The 22,841-nt window shown below is 49.6% G+C and overlaps 1 protein-coding gene across 2 annotated transcripts in view; it reads right to left on the minus strand.

Moving 5' to 3' along the window:
- Nucleotides 1-4,022: 4,022 nt before the first annotated feature.
- Nucleotides 4,023-22,841, minus strand: part of LOC132397003 (calpain-5-like) — a 68,151-nt gene continuing 49,332 nt past the window's right edge. For both annotated transcript variants that reach the window (XM_059975199.1, XM_059975200.1), the window contains 7 exons: nucleotides 18,646-18,723; nucleotides 17,969-18,164; nucleotides 15,950-16,069; nucleotides 10,880-11,076; nucleotides 8,970-9,091; nucleotides 4,500-4,636; nucleotides 4,023-4,202 (listed from right to left, as the gene is read on the minus strand). In XM_059975199.1, coding sequence (XP_059831182.1) covers nucleotides 4,026-4,202; nucleotides 4,500-4,636; nucleotides 8,970-9,091; nucleotides 10,880-11,076; nucleotides 15,950-16,069; nucleotides 17,969-18,164; nucleotides 18,646-18,723 — 1,027 coding nt within the window. In that variant the 3' untranslated portion in view covers nucleotides 4,023-4,025. The remainder of the gene's footprint in view (nucleotides 4,203-4,499; nucleotides 4,637-8,969; nucleotides 9,092-10,879; nucleotides 11,077-15,949; nucleotides 16,070-17,968; nucleotides 18,165-18,645; nucleotides 18,724-22,841) is intronic.

A 22,841-nucleotide genomic window follows, 5' to 3' on the forward strand; every position in this document is an offset into this window, starting at 1 on the left:
AACAATGGAACCACATGAGCAATATGCCAATCCTCCGGCACAATCCCCGTTTCTAATGACATATTAAAGATCTCCATCAGAGCTCCTGCTATTTCTACACAAACTTCCCTCAAGGTCCTGGGGAATATCCTGTCAGGACCCCGAGATTTATCCACTTTTAAGTTTCTTAAAAGCGCCAGTACCTCCACCTCTTTAATTGTCATAGGTTCCATAACTTCCTTACTTGTTTCCCACACCTTAGACAATTTAATATCCTTCTCCTTAGTGAATACCGAAGAGAAGAAATCATTCAAAATCTCTCCCATCTCCTTCGGTTCCACACATAGCTGACCACTCTGATTCTCTAAGGGGCCAATTTTATCCCTCACTATCCTCTTGCTTTTAATATAACTGTAGAAACCTTTCGGATTTACTTTCACCTTATTTGCCAAACCAACCTCGTATCTTCTTTTAGCTTTTCTAATCTCTTTCTTAAGATTCCTTTTACATTCTTTATATTCCTCGAGCAATTCCTTTACTCCATGCTGCCTATATCTATTGTAGACATCCCTCTTTTTCTGAACCAAATTTCTAATATCCCTTGAAAACCATGGTGCTCTCAAACCTTTAACCTTTCCTTTCACCCTAACAGGAACATAAAGATTCTGTACTCTCATAATTTCACCCTTAAATGACCTCCATTTCTCTATTACATCCTTCCCATAAAACAACTTGACCCAATCCACTCTCTCTAAATCTCTTCGCATCCCCTCAAAGTTAGCCTTTCTCCAATCAAAAATCTCAACTCTAGGTCCAGTCCTGTCCTTCTCCATAATTATATTGAAGCTAATGCTATTGTGATCACTGGACCAGAAGTGCTCCCCAACACATACATCTGTCAGCTGACCTATCGCATTCCCTAACAGGAGATCCAACACTGCCCCATCTCTAGTCGGTACTTCTATGTATTGTTGCAAAAAACTATCCTGAACACATTTCACAAACTCTAAACCATCCAGCCCTTTTACAGAATGAGCTTCCCAATCTACGTGTGGAAAATTAAAATCTCCCACAATCACCACCTTGTGTTTACTACAAATATCTGCTATCTCCTTACACACTTGCTCTTCCAACTCACGCGCCCCATTAGGTGGCCTATAATACACTCCTATCAGTGTTACTGCACCTTTCCCATTCTTCAATTCCACCCAAATGGCCTCCCTAGAGGAGCTCTCTAATCTATCCTTCCAAAGCACCGCCATAAGATTTTCTCGGACAAGCAATGCAACACCTCCTCCTCTGGCCCCTCCTACTCTATCACACCTGAAGCAACTAAATCCAGGAATATTTAGTTGCCAATCACACCCTTCCTGCAACCGTGTTTCACTAATAGCTACAACATCATAATTCCAGGTATCAATCCACGCTTTAAGCTCATCCACCTTTCTTACAATGCTCCTAGCATTAAAATAGATACATTTAAGATACTCTCCGTCTCCTCCTCTCTTTCCATCCCTAACAATGCATTCAAATTTATTATCCTTTTCTTTCTTCTCCCCTACATCTTCGGGCTGAGCGCATCCCTTCTCCATCACCTGCCTTTCCTCCCTCACACACTGTCTACTTACTTGCTCTACTGGTGAACTAACCTCCTCTCCCATAGTTTCCTCAAATAGTCTCCCGCCCCCCCATCTTACTAGTTTAAAGTCCGCCCTGTAGCCCTAGCAAACCTCCCCGCTAGGATATTGGTCCCCCCGCGATTCAGTGTAACCCGTCCTTCTTGAACAGGTCACTCCTGCCCCAGAAGAGGTCCCAATGATCCAGAAACTTGAATCCCTGCCCCCTGCTCCAATCCCACAGCCACGCATTCATCCTCCACCTAATTCTATTCCTACTTTCACTGTCGCGTGGCACAGGCAGTAATCCCGAGATTACTATCTTTGCGGTCCTTCTTCTTAACTGCCTTCCTAACTCCCTATACTCTTGTTTCAGGACCTCTTCCCCTTTCCTTCCTATGTCATTGGTACCTACATGTACCATGACCTCTGGCTCTTCACCCTCCCACTTCAGGATATCTTGGACGCGATCAGAAACGTCCCGAACCCTGGCACATGGGAGGCAAATTACCATCCGGGACTCCCTGTCACCTCCACAGAAACGCCTGTCTGAGCCCCTGACTATTGAGTCCCCTATTACTATGGACCTCTTTCTTCTAACCCTACCTTCTGAGCTACAGGGCCGTCCTCTGTGCCGGAGGCTCGGCCACTGTCACTCCCACCAGGTTGGCTGTCCCCCCCAACAGTACTCAAACATGAGTACTTACTGTCAAGGGGTACAGCCACTGGGGTACTCTCTAGTACCTGCCTCTTCCCCTTCCTGACTGTAACCCACCTATCTGCCTCCCGTGGTCCCACCTGCCTGTAACTCCTCTCTATCACCTCCTCACTCTCCCTGACCAGGCGAAGGTCATCGAGCTGCAGCTCCAGTTCCCTAACTCGGTCCCTCAGGAGCTGCAGTTCGGCGCACCTGGCGCAGATGTGGACGTCCGGGAGGCTCGGAGACTCCAGGACCTCCCAAATCCGACACCGAGAACAACAAGCTGCCCTCACACTCATACCCTCCAAATAACTGAAAATACAAGAACTAAAAGATAAGCCTACTGTGCCCTCTTCTGCCTAAGCCCTCTTAGCCCAAGCCCTACACTCTGCTCCCGGCTCACTCCGCTGCCCGCAAACGAAGCTGCCCGCTTCTTAAGGCGGCGTTCTTTATATATCTTCCCTCCTTCCCGGGCCTCCTTCACGCGCCTGCGCAGTCCTGCCTCTCAGAACTCCGATCTGAGAAGCAATTGGACAATTTGAAAATGGCCGCCGCCGCACTTCCTCTCAAGCCTCGCTGTCCTCTTCCAAAAGAGAACTTTAGCCAGAGGGTGGTGAATCTGTGGAATTCATTGCCGCAGATGGCTGTAGAGGCCAAATCATCGGGTGTATTTAAGGCAGAGGTTGATAGATTTACTGCTCTGTCGGTGACCTCACGAAACAGCAGAGTTGTGGATACTGCTCAGCACATCAGGGAAACCAGTCGAACCCCACCCCCCATGGACTCTGTCTACACCTCTCACTACCTCAGTAAAGCAGCCAGCATAATCAAAGACCCCACCCACCCTGGACATTTTCTCTTCTCCCTTCTCCCACGGGGAGGAAGATACAAAAGCCTGAAAGCTCGTACCACCAGGGTCATGGACAGCTTCTACCCCACTGCTCCCAGACTCTTGAATGGACTTCTCATTCGTTAAAAAAACTATTGGTATCTGAATTTGGCTGGTGGGGTGGAGATTCGCCTCCACCAAAGGGGGTGTAAAGTGCTCCTTCCCTCTGCTACCCTGCAGGTCACCCTTGGGCGAGGTGTAGCACCTGCTTAGCCTCCAATCAGGGTCACGTGAAGCCACGGGAGCAGGTGGTGGATGGTCGTACGAGCAGCCGGTGCAGATGACAAGTCCTGGTAATGTGACCCCTGACACCAGGCAGACAATCGCTGAAGAGTATTGATAATGGCTGGGGTCACCTATCCTGTAAAGACACTGTCCAGAAGAAGGCAATGGAAAACCATTTCTGTGGAAAAATTTGCCAAGAACAATCATGCTCAAAGACCATGATCACCCACGTCATATGGCACGTAATAATGAGGCTGATGTCTGAATCTACCACTGAACCATCATTGAACAGTCCCGTGGTACGACAAGACAGAGCTTTGACCTCACAGTACTTTGTCATGGCTTTTCACCTTGTGGTCTGCCTGTACTTTCTCTGCAGTTGTAACTGTGTATTCTACATTCTGTTACTGGTTTCGATATGGTGAAGTGATCTACCTGGATGGGCGGCTTACAAAACAAAGTTTTCACTGTACATGTGACAATAATGAACCAATTTCCAATTCAGGCCATGAGATTGTTGACAGTCCCATGGAGTCCGTCCCGTGTGACGCCGTGACAAGACCCAGGCCACCAGACACAGTTGCGTCTCGGGTACAGGAGATCACGTGCGGAGAAGTCAGATGGCTGTGAGTTCGTCGCTGGAGGAGATCTCGACCAGCAGAGAGCCTGGCTGGTGCCGGGGCTCTGAGGGGTTCTCGAGACGCTGCACGTGGCTGGAGCCACTCTCGTTCTCCGCAGCCAGCATGGTGGCCTGCCCCAGCAATGTGTCCCTCAGGAAACCCTTTGACCAGACCTGCGGGTAAGTGGGAGAGGAGGGGTGGTTAAACACGGGGTGGGGAGGGGAAGAGGAGAGAGAATGAGGTACACTGAGAGCGCCGAATATGCAGACACTGGGAATACTGTGACCCCTGACCCCTGAACCCACGACAGTCAGCATTTTGACCTCTGACCTGCCATGACCCCTGTGAACCCAATCCCAACTGGTTTGGCACTGTGAACTTTGACCCATGGACTGGCACCATGACCCCTCGGCCACACGTGAGCAGTGCCGCGACCCGACCCATCCCCCCCCTCGGATGGACCCCAGTACCTGGATCTTGATGGGATTCTGGGGCTTCCTCCTATAGAAGAGCCCCTTGAGGTCAAAGTCGGGGCTGGAGGTTCCCTTGTGGATGGCCGATTTCAGCCTCGTGCCCTCACAGCTGATCAGCACATAAGAATCCGGAGCTGGTGGGGGTGGGGGGGGAGATGGGGATCAGGTTAAAAAAAAATTCAGGGGTTTAGGCAGTGACATGTATGTACTCAGATTTCAAATTTTACTTTGAACTAAACACAGAGGCCCTCAATGGATCTAATCCCTCCCCCTCTCCCTCCCTCAACCCCTCTCATCCCGTCTCAGGCCCACGCCAACCATCGTATCTCTGTCTCGCTCCCAGCTTTCCCCACAGCACGTTCTTCATCCCCTCTCCTCTCCTCTCCCAAATCCGTCACTCTCCTCCTCCTGAACCAGCTGCTCATCTCCATCCCTCATCAGCACACAGAACACAGAATGGTACAACTCAGGAATAGGCCCTTTGCCCACAACGTGATGCCTAGTCAGCCTAAACCTCCTTTGAATGCACATGTGACCATAGGTTAGAGGAGAATCAGGCCATTTGTCCCATCGAGTCTGCTCTGCAATTTCATCATGACTGATCCCTCCCAGCCCCAATCACCTACCTCCTCCCTGTATCCCTTCATGCCCTAACTAATCAACAACTTAATCAACCTCTTCCTTAAATAGATGACCATTCCCTGGTGTGTCTCTTGTAGGATCTTGTATACCATTCAGAACGTAGAAGAGTACAGCGCAGGAAAAGGCCATTCAGCCCACAATGTTGTGTTGTACCAGCTAAAAAGCAAATCAGATACACCCAAACATTAATCCCTCCTACCTGCACCATGTCCATATCCCTCCATCTTCCTCACATCTCACCTTAAAAGCCTCCATACTGGCAGTGCGTTCCACCACTCTGAGTAAAAACCTGATCACTCATCCCCCTTGAACTTACTCCCTCTCACCTTCAATGCTGCCCTCGAGTATTAGACCATGGAAAACATATACTGTCTATCTATGCCTCTCATAATCGTGTAAACCTCTATCAGATCTCCCCACCCCACCCTCAGCCTCTGCTGCTCCAGAGAAAACAACCCGAGTTTGTCCAGCCTCTCGTGATAGCACATGCCCTCTAAACCAGGCAGTAAACCTGGTAAACCTCTTCTGCACCCTTTCCAAAACCTCAACGGCCTTCCTATAGTGGGGCAATCAGAACTGTATGCAGAGTATTCCAGGTGCGGCCTAACTAAGTTTTATGAAGTTGCAGCGTAAGACTATAAGACATAAGAGCAGAATTAGGCTATTGTTCCTTTTACCAAAATGCATTATCATACATTTCCCAACACTGTATTCCATCTGCCACCTTTTTGCCATTCTTCCAATATGTCTAAGTCCTCCTACAATTGCATTGCTTCCTCAGCACTACCTACCCCTCCACCTATCTTCATATCATCCACAAACTTTGCCACAGAGCTATCAATTCCATTATCCAAATCACTGACAATGTGAAAGAAACGGTCCCAATACTGACCCCTGAGGAACACCACTAGTCACTGACAGGCAGCCAACCAGAAAAGGCCCCCTTTATTCCCACTCGCTGCCTCCTGCCTACCAGCCATTCCTCTGTCCATGCCAGCATCTTGCCTGTAACACCATAGGATTTTATCTTGTTAAGCAGCCTCATATGTGGCACCATATCAAAAGCCTTCTGAAAATCCAAGTAAATGACATCCGTTGCCTCTCCTTTGTCCTTCCTGCTTGTTATTTCCTCAAAGAGCTCTGTTAGGCAAGAATTCCCCTTACAAAAACCATGCTGACTTTGAGCTATTTTATCATTAGTCTCCAAGTACCTCAATCTCATCCTTAATATAGACTCCAACACTTCCCCAACCACTGAGGTTAGGCTAACTGGCCTGTAATTTCCTTTATTTTGCCTTCCTCCCTTCTTAAAGAGTGGAATGATATCTACAATCTTCCAGTCCTCCGGGACCATGCCAGAATCAAGTGATTGTTGAAAGATCGTTGTCAAATTATTGTTATCTCTTCAGCAACCTCTCTCAGGTCTCTGGGATGTAGTCCATCTGGCCCAGGTGACTGATCGACCTTATGACCTTTGTATTTGCCTAGTACTTTTTCTTTTGTAATAACAATGGCGCTCGTTCTCACTCCATGACACTCTCACAGACCTCTGGCACACTGCTAGTGTCCTCCATAGTGAAGCCAGATGCAACATACCTATTAAGTTCTGCCATTTCTTTGTCCCCATTACTACCTCACCAGCATCATTTTCCAGTGGTCTAATATCAACTCTCTCCTCCCTTTCATTCTTTATATAACCGGAAAACAACTTTTAGTGTCCCGCTTTATATTATTGGCTAGTTTGCCTTCAAATTTCATCCTTTCCCTTCTTGTAGCTCTTTTAGTTGCCTTCTGTTGGATTTTAAAAGCTTCCCAACCATCCAAATTCCCACTCATTTTTGCTCCCTTATACAACCTTTCCTTGGCTTTTATGCAGTCCTTAACTTTCCTTGTCAGCTCATGGTTGCCTACCCCCGCCATGTGAGAACAACTTCTGTGGGACATATCCTGCGCCTTGTGAACTATTCCCAGAAACTTCAGCTGTCTCTGTTCTACCATCATCCCCACCAGTATCCTCCAGTCCACTTGGGCAAGCTTCTCTCTCATGTCTCTGTAATTCCCTTTATTCCATTGCGATAGTGATACACGTGACTTATGCTTCTTCCTCTCAATTTGCACAATGAATTCAATCATATTATGATCACAGCCTCTCTAGGGTTCCTTTACCTTAAGCTCCTTAATAAGATCTGGGTTAATACACAGTACCCAATCGAAGATTGCCTTTCTCCAAGTAAGCTCAAGCACAAGCTGCTCTAAAAGCTATCTCATAGGCATTCAACAAATTCCCTCTTGTGATCCAACACCAACCTAACTTTCTGAATCCCCTTGCATATTGAAGTCCCTCATTACAATTATAACATTACCCTTGCTACAGCTCCCTTTGTAACCTCAACCCCTCATCTTGGCTACTATTTGGAGGCCTATATATGGTCCCCATCATGGTTTTCTCACCCTTGCAATTTCTTAATTCAACCCACAAAGATTCAACATTCTCTGACCATTCGTCACCTCTTTCCAAAGATGTAATTCTATCTCTTACCGGCAGAGCCACACCACTGCCTAAGCCTTTCTGCCTGTCCTTTTGATACAAAGCATATCCTTCGATGTTAAGCTCCCAACTATGGCCTTCTTTCAGCCATGACTCAGTGATGCCCAACAGCATACTGACCAACCTGTAATTGCATCACAAGTTCGACCACCTTATTCCAAATGTTATGCACACTTAAATACAGCACCTTCAGTCTTACTTTCTTCACCCTTTTGAATTTTGCCTCTGTGGTGCAATTTAACTGTTTACTCTGTCTGCATTTGTACCCAATCATTGGCTTTTCCTTCCTTACAGTCATGTTACAGCTGTCATCACTTGTAAACCTGCTGGCTCATCATACTGGTTTGCCATCTTCCTGCCATATTAGTTTAAACCACTCTCAACAGCTCCAGTAGACCTGCCTGCAAAAATATTGGTTCTCCTCAGATTCAAATGCAACCCATCCCTTTTGTACGGGTCACACCTGTCCTAGAAGATGCCTCAATGATCTAGAAATCTGCCCCCTGCTCCAATTCTTCAGCCACACATTTATCTGCCACCTCATTCCTAACCTCACTGTCACATAGCACAGGCAGCAATCCCAAGATTACCACCCTTGAGGTCCTTTCTCTCAGCTTCCTTCCTAACTCCCTATATTTTTTTTCAGGACCTCTTCCCTTTTCCTACCAATGTCATTGGTACCAATGTGTGCCACAACTTCTGATATAACCTCCTGACTTTCAAACTCAATGCCTCGCCTTATATAAGTGGGCAATTACTAAGGTATCAAACAATTGGCTGAAAGAACTCAGCAGGTGGAGCAGCAGCTGTGGTGTCAACGTTTTGTGTTGTAATCCTGCATCAGGACTACTCAAACACTTACTAGGATATTACAAACATGAGAAAATAAGCAGATGCTGGAAATTCAAAGCAACACACACAAAATGCTGGAGGAAGTTAGGCCAGGCAGCATCTATGGAAAAGAGTAGTGTGGATCCTCAAGGGGAAGAGGACAGAGTGGGGGAATGGTTGCTTTGGGAAGAGGTGGGGTGGTGGCCCATCGGAGAGGGAGAAGGGAATGATAGTGGGAGGAGCAGAAGGGAGGGTAAGTAGATGGTGTATATGGAGGGGTGGTGTATATAGAGAAGGAATGGAGGTCTGCAGGCAGGGATAAAGTAGCAAATCCCCTACAAAATGCCAAGAATCAGGTTCTACCGAACCATCTCTTCCAGCTTTGTAAAGACAAACCAGGGCTGTGGCCCCTCCCTCCTCCCTCCCCAGATTGCGATTATACTCACGGCTGGATGATCCCGGGAGCAGCAGGCCAGCCCCGCTGTGGACGTGGATGGAGGTGACCCGACTGGGGTAACCAAAGCAACATCTCCAGAAGGAAGGCCGGGGTTGGTCCAGTGTCAGCTCCCTGCATAGACGAGGGGGTGGTGGGGGTAACAGGCTTGTCAGTGTGCAGGGCAAGAGGATGGATACTCAGGGGTCCTGGGCACAACGCCCTCCTGTGCCCTAGCAGGACCCCTCGTCTCCAAAATTCCCAGTTTTCAGCTGGTCTGAGAACACATTCTCCCCTATGCTTCAGCCTCTACAGAGGCTGTTCAGCCTATTCGGTATTGAGGTTCACAGGGTCTAAATGTCAACAGAGAGAATGTCAAACCTTGGGTCAAATGTCAGTCAGAAACCAGTTCAAAGGGTAAAGGTAGAGGTCAAAAGATCATGAGGCCAATGGATCCAGACAATAAACAAAGGTCAGGAGGTCATAGAGTCCACAGTTGATCTTCTTTCTGCGAAGGCTGAGAAAAGTCCATCTCCCACCCCCCCCACCCCCCATCCTCACCACATTCTACAGAGAATGTATCGAGAGCATCCTGAACAGCTGCATTATTGCCTGGTTCAGAAAGTGCACCATCTCAGATCGTAAGACCCTGTAGCGGATAGTGAGGTCAGCTGAAGGGATCATTGAGGTCTCTCTTCCCGCCATTACGGACGTTTACACCATTCACTGCATCCGCAAAGCTAACAGCATTGTGAAGGACCCCATGCGCCCCTCATACAAACTCTTCTCCCTCCTGCCGTCTGGGAAAAGGCTCCGAAGCATTTGGGCTCTCACGACCAGACTATGTAACAGTTTCTTCCCCCAAGCTATCAGACTCCTCAATACCCAGAGTCTAGTCTGACACCAACTTTTTCTCTCTCTCTCTCTCTCTCTCTCTCTCCCTCTCCCTCTCCCTCTCCCTCTCCCTCTCCCTCTCTCTCCCTCTCTCCCTCTCTCCCTCTCTCCCTCTCTCCCTCTCTCCCTCTTTCCCTCTCTCCTCTCTCTCTCTCTCCTGAACACCACTCCACTCCCACTGCAACTTTTGCTCATGTGTTTCTCAATTCTTGCTAAAACATTGTTTACATTTACATCATTTATTATTATGTTGTAATTTGCCCTTTACTGTGCCTATTGTCTTGTTTATTAATTACTGTACTGTCTTGCACTATTTTGTGCACTTTATGTAGTCACGTTTAGGTCTGAAGTCTAATGTCGTTTTAGTGTTGTTTCAGGTAGTCCAGAGTAGTTTTGTGTTGTTTCATGTAGCACCAGGGTCCTGGAGGAACATTGTCTCATTTTTACTGTGTACTGTACCAGCAGTTATGGTTGAAATAACAATAAAAGCGACTTGACTGGACTTGAAAAAGCAAGAGGTCAAATGTTCAAAGGGCAACATAAAAGTTTCTCTAAAAGCAGGATTTCAAAGGTTAAAATGGTCATCCAAATGTTAAAGGTGAAAAGTTCAATGCAAAGGTCAAATAGTCTATGGTTTGTCAAAAAGTGAGAGATCAAAGTTGAAAGGGTTAATGCTGGTCAAACAAATGAGGGATGAAATGTTAAAAGGTCAGTGCAGTGAAAGGGAAGGTTAATTCTCAGAGCGTGAGTCGAAGAAGGAAGAAGACAGCATCTGCAGTTGTATTTTTGTGTTTTTTGTATTTTTGTGTAGAGATCAAAGCTCAAAGGGCAGAAACAAAGGCTGGATGTTCACAGAGCCAATGTGTTGAGGAAAAGTTTATAGGTGGGGGAGGGGGTTCAAAGAGCCAATGACTGAATTTTAAAAAAGACAGAGGGTCAATAATGGGAAGTGGGAAGTCAGAGGACGATTCAAAAACCAAATGGCAGAAATTGAACGGAAGGTGAAGGGGTGAGGGGTGGTTGGCCTACCTGAGGCCTACCGGCCTGTCGGTGAAGAACTGAAGCAGGAATCGGCCCTCCAGTCCAGCTTCATAGGTGCTGGTCACCAGCACATAGCGGCCTGGGCCCAGCTCGGCGCGGAGAGAGATGCTCCGCGAATTGGCGTAGGTGGCGCCGGTCACCTTCTGCTGCAGGGCGTGTAGGCGGTACTCCCGGTTGATCTCCACCTGCAGGGTACAGGGATGGGAGAGGGTCACCCCACACCCTCTTGGGGGATCCACTCACCCCACCTACGCTCTTGCATCTCTGTACAGTCGCCTCTTGCTCTCCCATGCTCAAGGGTAACCTCTCTCTGTAACTCAGTCCCTTGAGTCCTAGCAACATCCTCCTAAATCTCCTCTGCACTCTTTCCAGTTCAATGGCATCTTCCCTATAAAAGGGCAACCTTTGGATTATCTTTCTGCAAGAGAATGTAGAACTGCAGCATAGTACAAGCCCTTCAGCCCACAATATTGTGCCAACATTTTAAGCAACACCATGATCAATCCAACCCTTCCCTCCCACATACACCTCCATTTTTCCACCGGCCACGTCCTTATCTAAGAGTCTCCTAAATGCCCCTAATGTATCTGCCTCTACCAGCACCCTTGACCTGGATCCATGCACCCACCAATCTGTGTAAAAAAAAAAATACCTCTACCATTCCCACCCTATTCGTCAAATCTCCTTAAAACTGTCCTCTTGTATTAGCCATTTCCAGCCCGGGAAAACCTCATCACCCACTCTGTCTATGCCTCTTATCAACTGACACATGTCTATCACATTGCCTCTCATCCTCCTTTGCTCCAAAGAGAAAAGCCTGAGTTTGCTCAGCCTTTCTTCATTAGACATGCTGCCCAATCCAGACGGCATTCTGATAAATCTCATAATTCACCAAATTCACCAACATCTTGCCCAACCGCACCACAACGTCCCAATTTCTACAGAGCCTATATAAAATATTGACCTCCTTTGGAAGTTTTCATGTTTTATTGTTTTACAACATTGAATTACAGTGGATTTAATTTGGCTTTTTTGATACTCATCAACAGAAAAGATTGTTTTGTGTCAAAGTGATAACAAATTTCTAAAATTGGTCTAAATTTATTACAATTATTAAACACAAAATAATTGACTGCATAATTACTCACCCCCTTCAAGTAGATGCACCTTTGGCAGTAATTACAGCCTCGAGTCTGTGTGGATAGATTTCTATCATCTGGACACTACAATTTTTCCCTATTCTTCTTTACAAAACTGCTCAACTTCTGTCAGATTGCATGGGGATCATGAGTAAACAGCCCTTTTTAAGTCCAGCTACAAATTCTCAGTTGGATGAGTTCTGGACTCTGACCTGACCACTCCAGGACATTATCTTTGTAGTTTTAAGCCATTCCTGTGTACCTTTGGCTTTATGAGGCCATTGTATTGCTGGAAAAGAAATCTTTCAAGTTACTGTTCTTGTGCAAACTGCATCAGGTTTTCCTCCAGGATTTCCCAGTATTTCGCCACATCAGCGGGTGGTGAAAACCGCCCAGTGGATTATCAGCACCCAATTGCCCAACACTGAGAACATCTACCATAAACGTTGCCTGGGCAGGGGAAAAAGCATTATGAAGGATGCATCTCACCCTAACCATGGACTTTTTACTCTCCTCCCATCCGGTAGGCGCTACAGGAGCCTCCGCTCCCGCACCAGCAGGCTCAGTAAGAGCTTCTTCCCTGAGGCTGTGACCCTGCTGAACCTCACATCACAGCGTCAAGCAGTATTGCACCCATATTGTACTGTCTCAGTACTTTTATATTTGTGTGCTGTAGCACTTCCTTTTTATTCACAGTTATTTTGTAAATAACACTATTCTTTGCATTTCTGGTTAGATGCTAACTTCATTTCATTGGCTTTGTATCAGTACTCAGCACAATGACAATAAAGTTGAATCTAATCTAATCCAATTTTGTTGCATTCCTTTTACCCTCTGTCATTACTTTGATGGCCAAAAAGCTCAATTTTGGTTTTATCAGATCACAAAATCTTCTTCCAGCTGACTTCAGAGTCTTCCACATACTTCCTGTCAAACTCGAGCCAAGATTTCATGTTTTTTTTCAACAGTGGCTTTCACTTTGCCATTCTCCCATCTCAGCCACTAACTCCTCCAGAGTTGTCATGGATATCTTGGTGGCCTCCCTCACTTAAAGCTGTGCCATATTCTTTCCATTTCTTGATGATTGTCTTAATTGTGCTCCCAGGGATATTCAGTGACTTGGAAATTTCTTTTATCATCTCCTGACTTGGGCTTTTCACTAACCTTTTCGCAGAGTTGCCTGGAATGTTCTTTTGTCTTCGTGGTGTATTTTTTGCCAGGATACTGACTCACCAGCAGCTGGGCCTTCCAGATACAGGGGTATTTTTAAGACAATTGAAACACCTTGAGTGCAACACAGGTCTCCATTTATTTAATTACGTGACTTTTAAAACCAGTTGGCTGGACTGGTGATGATTTGCTGAGTCATATTAAAGGGTACATACTTAAACAGTACAATCAATTATTTTGTGTTTTATATTTGTAATTAATTTAGATCACTTTGTAGAGATCTGTTTTCACTTTGACACAAAAGAGTCTTTCCGTTGATCAGTGTCAAAAAAGCCAAATTAAATCCACTGTGTTTCAGTGTTGTAAAACAATAAAACAGGAAAACTTTCAGGGAAGGTGAATACTTTTTATAGGCACTGGACAGTCATTGTCCTGACTGATGATGTAAGGCAGTGTGCCAAATACATTCTTTGGGATTGAGTCATTAACATCACATGTAGCAAAACACACTAAGAGAAGCTTGTCTTTTGTACCGTTTATACAGATCAAATTACATTGTACTGAGGTGGAACAGTAACATAGAAACCTTACAGCGCAATGCAGGCCCTTCGGCCCACAAAGTTGTGCTGAACATGTCCCTACCTTAGAAATTACTAGGCTTACTTATAACCCTCTATTTTTCTAAGCTCCATGTACCTATCTAAAAGTCTCTTAAATGACCCTATCGTATCCACCTCCACCACCGTTGCCAGCAGCCCATTCCATGCACTCACCACTCTATGCATTAACTTACCCCTGACATCTCCTCTGTACCTACTCCCCAGCACCTTAAACCTGTGTCCTCTTGTGGCAACCATTTCAGCCCTGGGAAAAAGCCTCTGACTATCCACATGATCAATGCCTCTCATCATCTTAATGCGGAACAAAGTGAAATAAACGATTGGTAGCTCGGGCTGGCTGCTTGTCTGTTGGGTTGTCCACCGATCCTGGAGGCTCGTTTGCGAACATTTTGTCACCGATCAAGGTGACATCATAGAGCGCTGTTTCTGCCGAGTGCTCGCGTTTATATTGGTCCAACTTGTTCTGATCGGTTGGCTGTTGCACTGGCCGCTAGTCTCCGCTGAGGCCCAGCCAACAATGGCTGAGTGATCTCGGCTGGCCCCTATACCTGGTTATCTGTCGCTGTGCGCGTTGTTTCTGCAGGTGTCCACAGCTCACCCCTCGGCCCCGACGCATCGGTCAGTAAATTGCATCCAGTTTAGTTTGCTCGTTACAGAGAAAGTGCAATCCAAGTGGACAATAAGGTAGATTGTGAGGTCTATAGTCCAACTTAAAGTACAAGAGGTCCATTCAATAGAGTGATAACAGCGGGCTAGACGCTGCCTGTGAGCCTGATGGGTTATGTCTTCAGGTTTGTGTGTTTTCACCAGTACGTCTGTCTGTGACACCACTTTCAGGGAACTGTGACTTGCTGAGTTCCTCCACATTTCCATAGGTGCTACCTGGAGGGAGGGGAGCTAAAGATGACACCAGAGGGTGACTTCTTCCAGTCTCTCTGTGAAACAGTTTAAAATTCTTCTCTGTAATGTCTCTTCTTTCCTTTTCAAGGTGGCTGGGGTCCTGTTGGAGTCCGTGATCTCCAGCTGCACTCAAACTGTGGTTCTTCGCGACGGTGGGGCCCTGCTCGCCGAGCACGTCCGGCAGCCGAGCATTTTTGATAGCTGCAGGAGCAGCTGGGGAGCCGGACCCGCAGATGAACTGATTCCTCATTGGTGACGCCGATTGGAACATCGAGACAGCAGTGTATGTTGATGTTTTGCTGAGGCGGTGGGGGGGAGGGTTGATGTCTGCTGCTGCTTGTGTGTGGGAGGGGGGAGGTTTTGGAGTTCCAATGTTTTCCTGTCATTCAGTCTTTGGGGGGGGGGGTTTCTTCTGTTTCTTGGGTGTCTGTGGAGAGTAAGAGTTTCAGGTTGTATGTTGTACACATCCTCTGATATTAAATGGAACCTTTGAACTTGTTGAGTTTCTCCAGCTTTGTATCAACAGCAGACATTCTTGTGTCTATGTAATTGTACTGCAACAATCACCAGGGCCCTGCTGTTCACTGTGCAACAGTCCTAGTTTGACCTCACAAAACCCAACACTTAACTCTGAATTTAGACTCTATCCACCCTTCCTTAACTCACTGGGTAGGCTGTTCTGCACCCTCCTGGCAGGGTTTCTTCACTGTCAGTGATATCCTCTGCAACCTTACTAATGGTGGCCTGTACATTCTTGACCAGTCACCCCTCCACACTCTGTCTACGCTTCTCGCTGCCTCAGTAAAGCAGCCAGCGTAATCAGAGACCCTCACCTACCCCAGATCTTCCCTCTTCCCCCCCCCTCCCATCAGGCAGGAGATACAAAAGCCTGAAAGGACATATCACCAGGCTCAAGGAAGGCTTCTATCCCATTGTTATCAGACTCTTGTAGGAAAAATTTGTCCCTTGGCCTCAAAACCTACCTCGTTACGATCGTGCACCTTACTGTCTGCCTGCCCTGCTCTCTCTGGAACTGTTACACTCCATCCTGCATTGTTCTCTTGCTCTACCTCAATGCACTGTGATCTGTATGGACAGTGTGCAAGGCAAGATTTTCACTGTAGTTTGGTACATGTGACAACAATAAGCCAGTATTAATCTGCTCATCTGTGTTGACAGGAGTTGAAGAGGGAGAGGGACACGAGAAGGTCGGGGGATACTGCACTCACCCTGAAGATCTCAAAGCCAATGGAGAGGTTATGGCCACTGCCCTCACAGCGATGTTCCCGCCTGTCCTCCTGTTGCAGTGAGAGTAGGGCCGTGTCTTCACTGGACAAGTGGAAAACAAACTGTGGTATGGGAGGGGGTTTGGAAACCAGAGAGAGCAGGATGAGAGCCCAGACATAGCAAGGCAGACCAACCTCACTCAGGGAGCCAGGAGGGAGGCTCAAGATGGTGCTGGACCAGGTCACCGCCTCTGGCTCCTCGGCTCCCCCACACCAGAGCAACACATAATGACCTTACACCCATCCCCTTCCCCACAATACACCCCTCCATACCCCCGTCATCCTCTCCAGTTCTTACACAGCTCCCTGTCTCTGTCACCCTCTCCAGTTCCTACACCCCTCCCTGTCTCTGTAACCCCCTCCATCCCCTACACCCCTCCCTGTCTCTGTAACCTCCTCCATCCCCTACACCTCTCCCTGTCTCTGTAACCTCCTCCATCCCCTGCACCCCTCCCTGTCTCTGTAACCCCCTCCATCCCCTGCACCCCTCCCTGTCTCTGTAACCCCATCCATCCCCTACACCCCTCCCTGTCTCTGTAACCCCACCAGCTCCTCCACCCCTCCCTGTCTCTGTAACCCCCTCCATCCCCTACACCCCTCCCTGTCTCTGTCACCCACTCCATCCCCTACACCTCTCCCTGTCTCTGTAACCTCCTCCATCCCCTACACCCCTCCCTGTCTCTGTAACCTCCTCCATCCCCTGCACCCCTCCCTGTCTCTGTAACCCCCTCCATCCCCTGCACCCCTCCCTGTCTCTGTCACCCACTCCATCCCCTACACCTCTCCCTGTCTCTGTAACCTCCTCCATCCCCTACACCCCTCCCTGTCTCTGTAACCTCCTCCATCCCCTGCACCCCTCCCTGTCTCTGTAACCTCCTCCATCCCCTACACCTCTCCCTGTCCCTGTAACCCCCTCCATCTCCGACACCCCTCCCTGTCTCTGTAACCCCCTCCATCCCCTACACCCCTCCCTGTCTCTGTAACCCCCTCCATCTCCGACACCCCTCCCTGTCTCTGTAACCCCCTCCATCCCCTACACCCCTCCCTGTCTCTGTAACCCCCTCCATCCCCTACACCCCTCCCTGTCTCTGTAACCCCACCAGCTCCTCCACCCCTCCCTGTCTCTGTAACCCCTCCAGCCCCTACACCCCTCCCTGTCTCTGTAACCCTCTCCATCCCCTACACCCCTCCCTGTCTCTGTAACCCCCTCCATCCCCTACACCCCTCCCTGTCTCTGTAACCCCCTCCATCCCCTACAGCCCTCCCTGTCTCTGTAACCCCCTCCATCCCCTACACCCCTCCCTGTCTCTGTAACCCTCTCCATCCCCTACACCCCTCCCTGTCTCTGTAACCCCCTCCATCCCCTACACCCCTCCCTGTCTCTGTAACCTCCTCCATCCCCTACACCCCTCCCTGTCTCTGTAACCCCTTCCGGTCCCTACACCCCTCCCTGTCTCTGTATCCCCCTCCATCCCCTACACCCCTCCCTGTCTCAGTAACCCCCTCCATCCCCTACACCCCTCCATCTCTGTAACCCACTCAATCCCCTACACCCCTCCCTGACTCTGTAACCTCCTCCATCCCCTACACCCCTCCCTGTCTCTGTAACCTCCTCCATCCCCTACACCCCTCCCTGTCTCTGTCACCCCCTCCATCCCCTACACCCCTCCCACTCTGTAACCCCCTCCATCCCCTACACCCCTCCCTGTCTCTGTACCCCCTCCAATTCATCTCCCCTCCTCTAGTTGCAACCTCTCTGTCATCCTGGTCACTGTTCGTCACTCTGTCAGCTGCGCGTGTCCCGAGCTCTGGAATTCCCTCCATCTTCCCGACTCTCATCAGAGCCCTCCTCCTCCGTGCCTGGTGATCTGATGCCCTGCCTGATTATCCCCCCCCCCACCGGACCCTCATGTTCTCCTGGAAGGCGCTAGGAGGTGTGCGAGGAGCCAAGCGGGCCCGGACCTGTGGGTTCTGTAGAAAGGTGTGCCGGTTATTCAGGCATCCCCCACTGCGGTTCCGGAGAGCGTCGGCGCTCACTGACCACTGGCCGAAGGTCCGGGCCTCCACCCAGGTCTTGTGGAAGCTGAGGACGGAGGTGTTAATGCGTCGGCACACTACCAGGTCGGTGAAGTTCCGCGTGAAGTCCTCGAAGCTCATCCTGGGGGCGAAGTCAAACACAGAGTCTCGAGTGCAGTTATCCTGAAGGAAGAACGTGGTGACGGCTAGAGGGAGGAGCGCGAGAAGGACATGCCACTCCAAGGAGGGAACTCCGGCAGTAAAGGAGGTGAGGAGAGAGTGCCACAGCGTGGGACGTAGCGATATGCCATGACAGGAAGGGTGAGGCAGGAGCCCTGCACCATGGGAGAGGCAAGGCACGGAGGAGGGAGCGTTGTGTGATGAGAAGGGTGGCAAGGAGGCACTGTAGTGTTAACATCTCACCTGCAATGGAGATAGAACTGTTCAGAAAACAAACTCCGGGTTGGGTGTTCAGCAGGGAGGGGTGTCGAGGTGGGAGGTTTACTAGGGGGATTTCAGGGCCACTACTGGCAATGTGATTAAATTCGGGTCAACTTGAAGGTCAGAATTAGAGTGATGGGGGGTGGGGAAGGTTACAGAGCTTGTCGGGGGAAGAAAGTTACCAGAATTCCCCGTCATCCTTGACAGTCACTCCCATCTTCTCCCGCTCCCTCTTGCCGACTCTTTCCCATTCTTCTGACCTGGGAACAAAACAGGAGAAGGCAGCGGTAACCAATACCTCATATGTTAATGCCTTGTTGAAGGGTCTTGGCCCAAAACCGAGACTGTTTATTCCTCTCCATAGATGCCACCTGACCTGCTGAGCTCTTCCAGCATTTTGTGTGTGTTGCACTTGATTTCCAGCATCTGCAGGATCTCCTTCTCCCCATCAACCCTCCAACCCCAGAACCTCTATTATGACCCCTCGTCTCACTGTCCGACCCACTACCCCCACAACCTCCTTCACCTCATGCAGTCTTGGACCATATTCCCCTGACCCCAGGGCCAGCAGCTTGTAATTCCAAAATCTAATTGAAAGGAAAACACGGGGGCCCGGGAAAACGTGTACACTTAGCTCTTCTGCTGTGAAGCACACATGATGTAGTGACGTCATGACGTATGTCATTCACATACTTTCACATATAACCTATAATGGATTACAATATTACTGAAATATTAAAGCACACAACGTGCTTAGCTACAAACTCTGACTCGATATTTTAAATTGTCCCTTTCTTGCCTAAGGATTTCTTACTCTTGGAGGAAATCGAACTTTCTTACCAGGAGGTCACTCTGCTGGGCAGGTGAGACTTGAGCAACAACCTCAGGCTCTGGGGCCACTTCCATAGTGTTTGCAGGAATTGACCCTGGGACTGCAGGAATTCACCCTGAGACTGCAGGAATTGACCCTGGGACTGCAGGAATTCACCCTGGGACTGCAGGAATTCACCCTGAGACTGCAGGAAGTGACCCTGGGACTGCAGGAATTCACCCTGGGACTGCAGGAATTGACCCTGGGACTGCAGGAATTCACCCTGGGACTGCAGGAATTGACCCTGGGACTGCAGGAAGTGACCCTGGGACTGCAGAAATTCACCCTGGGACTGCAGGAATTGACCCTGGGACTGCAGGAATTCACCCTGGGACTGCAGGAAGTGACCCTGGGACTGCAGGAATTCACCCTGGGACTGCAGGAATTGACCCTGGGACTGCAGGAATTCACCCTGGGACTGCAGGAATTGACCCTGGGACTGCAGGAAGTGACCCTGGGACTGCAGAAATTCACCCTGGGACTGCAGGAATTGACCCTGGGACTGCAGGAATTCACCCTGGGACTGCAGGAAGTGACCCTGGGACTGCAGGAATTCACCCTGGGACTGCAGGAATTGACCTTGGGACTGCAGGAATTCACCTGGGACTGCAGGAATTCACCCTGGGACTGCAGGAAGTGACCCTGGGACTGCAGGAATTGACCTTGGGACTGCAGGAATTCACCCTGGGACTGCAGGAATTCACCCTGGGACTGCAGGAATTCACCTTGGGACTGCAGGAATTCACCCTGGGACTGCAGGAAGTGACCCTGGGACTGCAGGAATTCACCCTGGGACTGCAGGAAGTGACCCTGGGACTGCAGAAATTCACCCTGGGACTGCAGGAAGTGACCCTGGGACTGCAGAAATTCACCCTGGGACTGCAGGAAGTGACCCTGGGACTGCAGGAAGTGACCCTGGGACTGCAGGAAATGACCCTGGGACTGCAGGAATTCACCCTGGGACTGCAGGAATTGACCCTGGGACTGCAGGAATTGACCCTGGGACTGCAGGAAGTGACCCTGGGACTGCAGGAAATGACCCTGGGACTGCAGGAAGTGACCCTGGGACTGCAGGAATTGACCCTGGGACTGCAGGAATTGACCCTGGGACTGCAGGAAGTGACCCTGGGACTGCAGGAATTGACCCTGGGACTGCAGGAATTGACCCTGGGACTGCAGGAAGTGACCCTGGGACTGCAGGAATTCACCCTGGGACTGCAGGAATTGACCCTGGGACTGCAGGAATTGACCCTGGGACTGCAGGAATTGACCCTGGGACTGCAGGAAATGACCCTGGGACTGCAGGAATTCACCCTGGGACTGCAGGAAGTGACCCTGGGACTGCAGGAAGTGACCCTGGGACTGCAGAAATTCACCCTGGGACTGCAGGAATTGACCCTGGGACTGCAGGAATTGACCCTGGGACTGCAGGAATTCACCCTGGGACTGCAGGAAGTGACCCTGGGACTGCAGGAAGTGACCCTGGGACTGCAGGAAGTGACCCTGGGACTGCAGGAATTCACCCTGGGACTGCAGGAATTCACCCTGGGACTGCAGAAAGTGACCCTGGGACTGCAGGAAGTGACCCTGGGACTGCAGGAATTCACCCTGGGACTGCAGGAAGTGACCCTGGGACTGCAGGAAGTGACCCTGGGACTGCAGAAAGTGACCCTGGGACTGCAGGAAGTGACCCTGGGACTGCAGGAATTGACCCTGGGACTGCAGGAATTGACCCTGGGACTGCAGGAATTCACCCTGGGACTGCAGGAATTCACCCTGGGACTGCAGGAATTCACCCTGGGACTGCAGGAAGTGACCCTGGGACTGCAGGAATTCACCCTGGGACTGCAGGAAGTGACCCTGGGACTGCAGGAATTCACCCTGGGACTGCAGGAATTGACCCTGGGACTGCAGGAAGTGACCCTGGGACTGCAGGAAGTGACCCTGGGACTGCAGGAATTGACCCTGGGACTGCAGGAAGTGACCCTGGGACTGCAGAAATTCACCCTGGGACTGCAGGAAGTGACCCTGGGACTGCAGGAAGTGACCCTGGGACTGCAGGAATTCACCCTGGGACTGCAGGAATTCACCCTGAGACTGCAGGAAGTGACCCTGGGACTGCAGGAAGTGACCCTGGGACTGCAGGAAGTGACCCTGGGACTGCAGAAATTCACCCTGGGACTGCAGGAAATGACCCTGGGACTGCAGGAATTGACCCTGGGACTGCAGGAATTCACCCTGGGACTGCAGGAATTGACCCTGGGACTGCAGGAAGTGACCCTGGGACTGCAGGAATTGACCCTGGGACTGCAGGAATTGACCCTGGGACTGCAGGAAGTGACCCTGGGACTGCAGGAATTGACCCTGGGACTGCAGGAAGTGACCCTGGGACTGCAGGAATTGACCCTGGGACTGCAGGAAGTGACCCTGGGACTGCAGGAAGTGACCCTGGGACTGCAGGAATTCACCCTGGGACTGCAGGAAGTGACCCTGGGACTGCAGGAAATGACCCTGGGACTGCAGGAATTGACCCTGGGACTGCAGGAATTGACCCTGGGACTGCAGGAATTCACCCTGGGACTGCAGGAAGTGACCCTGGGACTGCAGGAATTCACCCTGGGACTGCAGGAATTGACCCTGGGACTGCAGGAATTGACCCTGGGACTGCAGGAAGTGACCCTGGGACTGCAGGAATTGACCCTGGGACTGCAGGAATTGACCCTGGGACTGCAGGAAGTGGTTCTGACAGCTCTGAATACATTACTTCTGGACGTGTTGGCATCCCACATAGGTCACGGCAAGCTGCTCGATCTGCCGATCTACGCCAGGCCACCGGACAAAACTTTGAGCCAACGCCTCTATTTTAGCCACACCTAGATAACTGGCATGTACAGCACTGTGCATCGAACACTGACTTAGACATATATATTTAGCCAGGCTACCTAAGACTTTTGCACAGTATGGTAATTTTATGTATTGCACTGTACTGCTGCCACAAAAACAAATTTCAAGTACGTGAGTGATGATAGACCTGATTCCGATCTGGGTCTCTGTTGTGGTTTGAGAGTGGTAAGGGGGTAGGGAGAGGGGAATCATGGTTGGGAAAAGGGGGAGGGAGAGGGAAGCACCACGGGTCATTCTATAATGATCAATAATCCAATTGTCTGGAATCAAATGACCTTGCCTGGTGTCTCAGGGCTGGGTGTGTCTGCACCCTCCCCTGGCACTCCTTCTCTGCCACCTGTCCCACACCCCTCCTGTAGTGCTCCACCCTCACCATTCCCAACGTCAGGATCAGAATCAGGTTTACTATCACTGGCATATGTTGTGAATTTCATTGTTATGTAGCAGCAGTACATTACAATACATAATTATAATATCTGTAAATTATATTAAGAAGTGGATATATTTTAAAAAGTTAAATAAGTAAGGCAAAAGAGAAAAAAAGTAGCGATGTAGTGTTCGTGGGTTCAATGTCCATCCAGAAATCAGATGGCCGAGGGGAAG

The sequence above is a fragment of the Hypanus sabinus genome, chromosome 7 (genome assembly GCF_030144855.1).
Source record: "Hypanus sabinus isolate sHypSab1 chromosome 7, sHypSab1.hap1, whole genome shotgun sequence".
In the NCBI taxonomy this organism is placed as follows: Eukaryota; Metazoa; Chordata; class Chondrichthyes; order Myliobatiformes; family Dasyatidae; genus Hypanus; species Hypanus sabinus.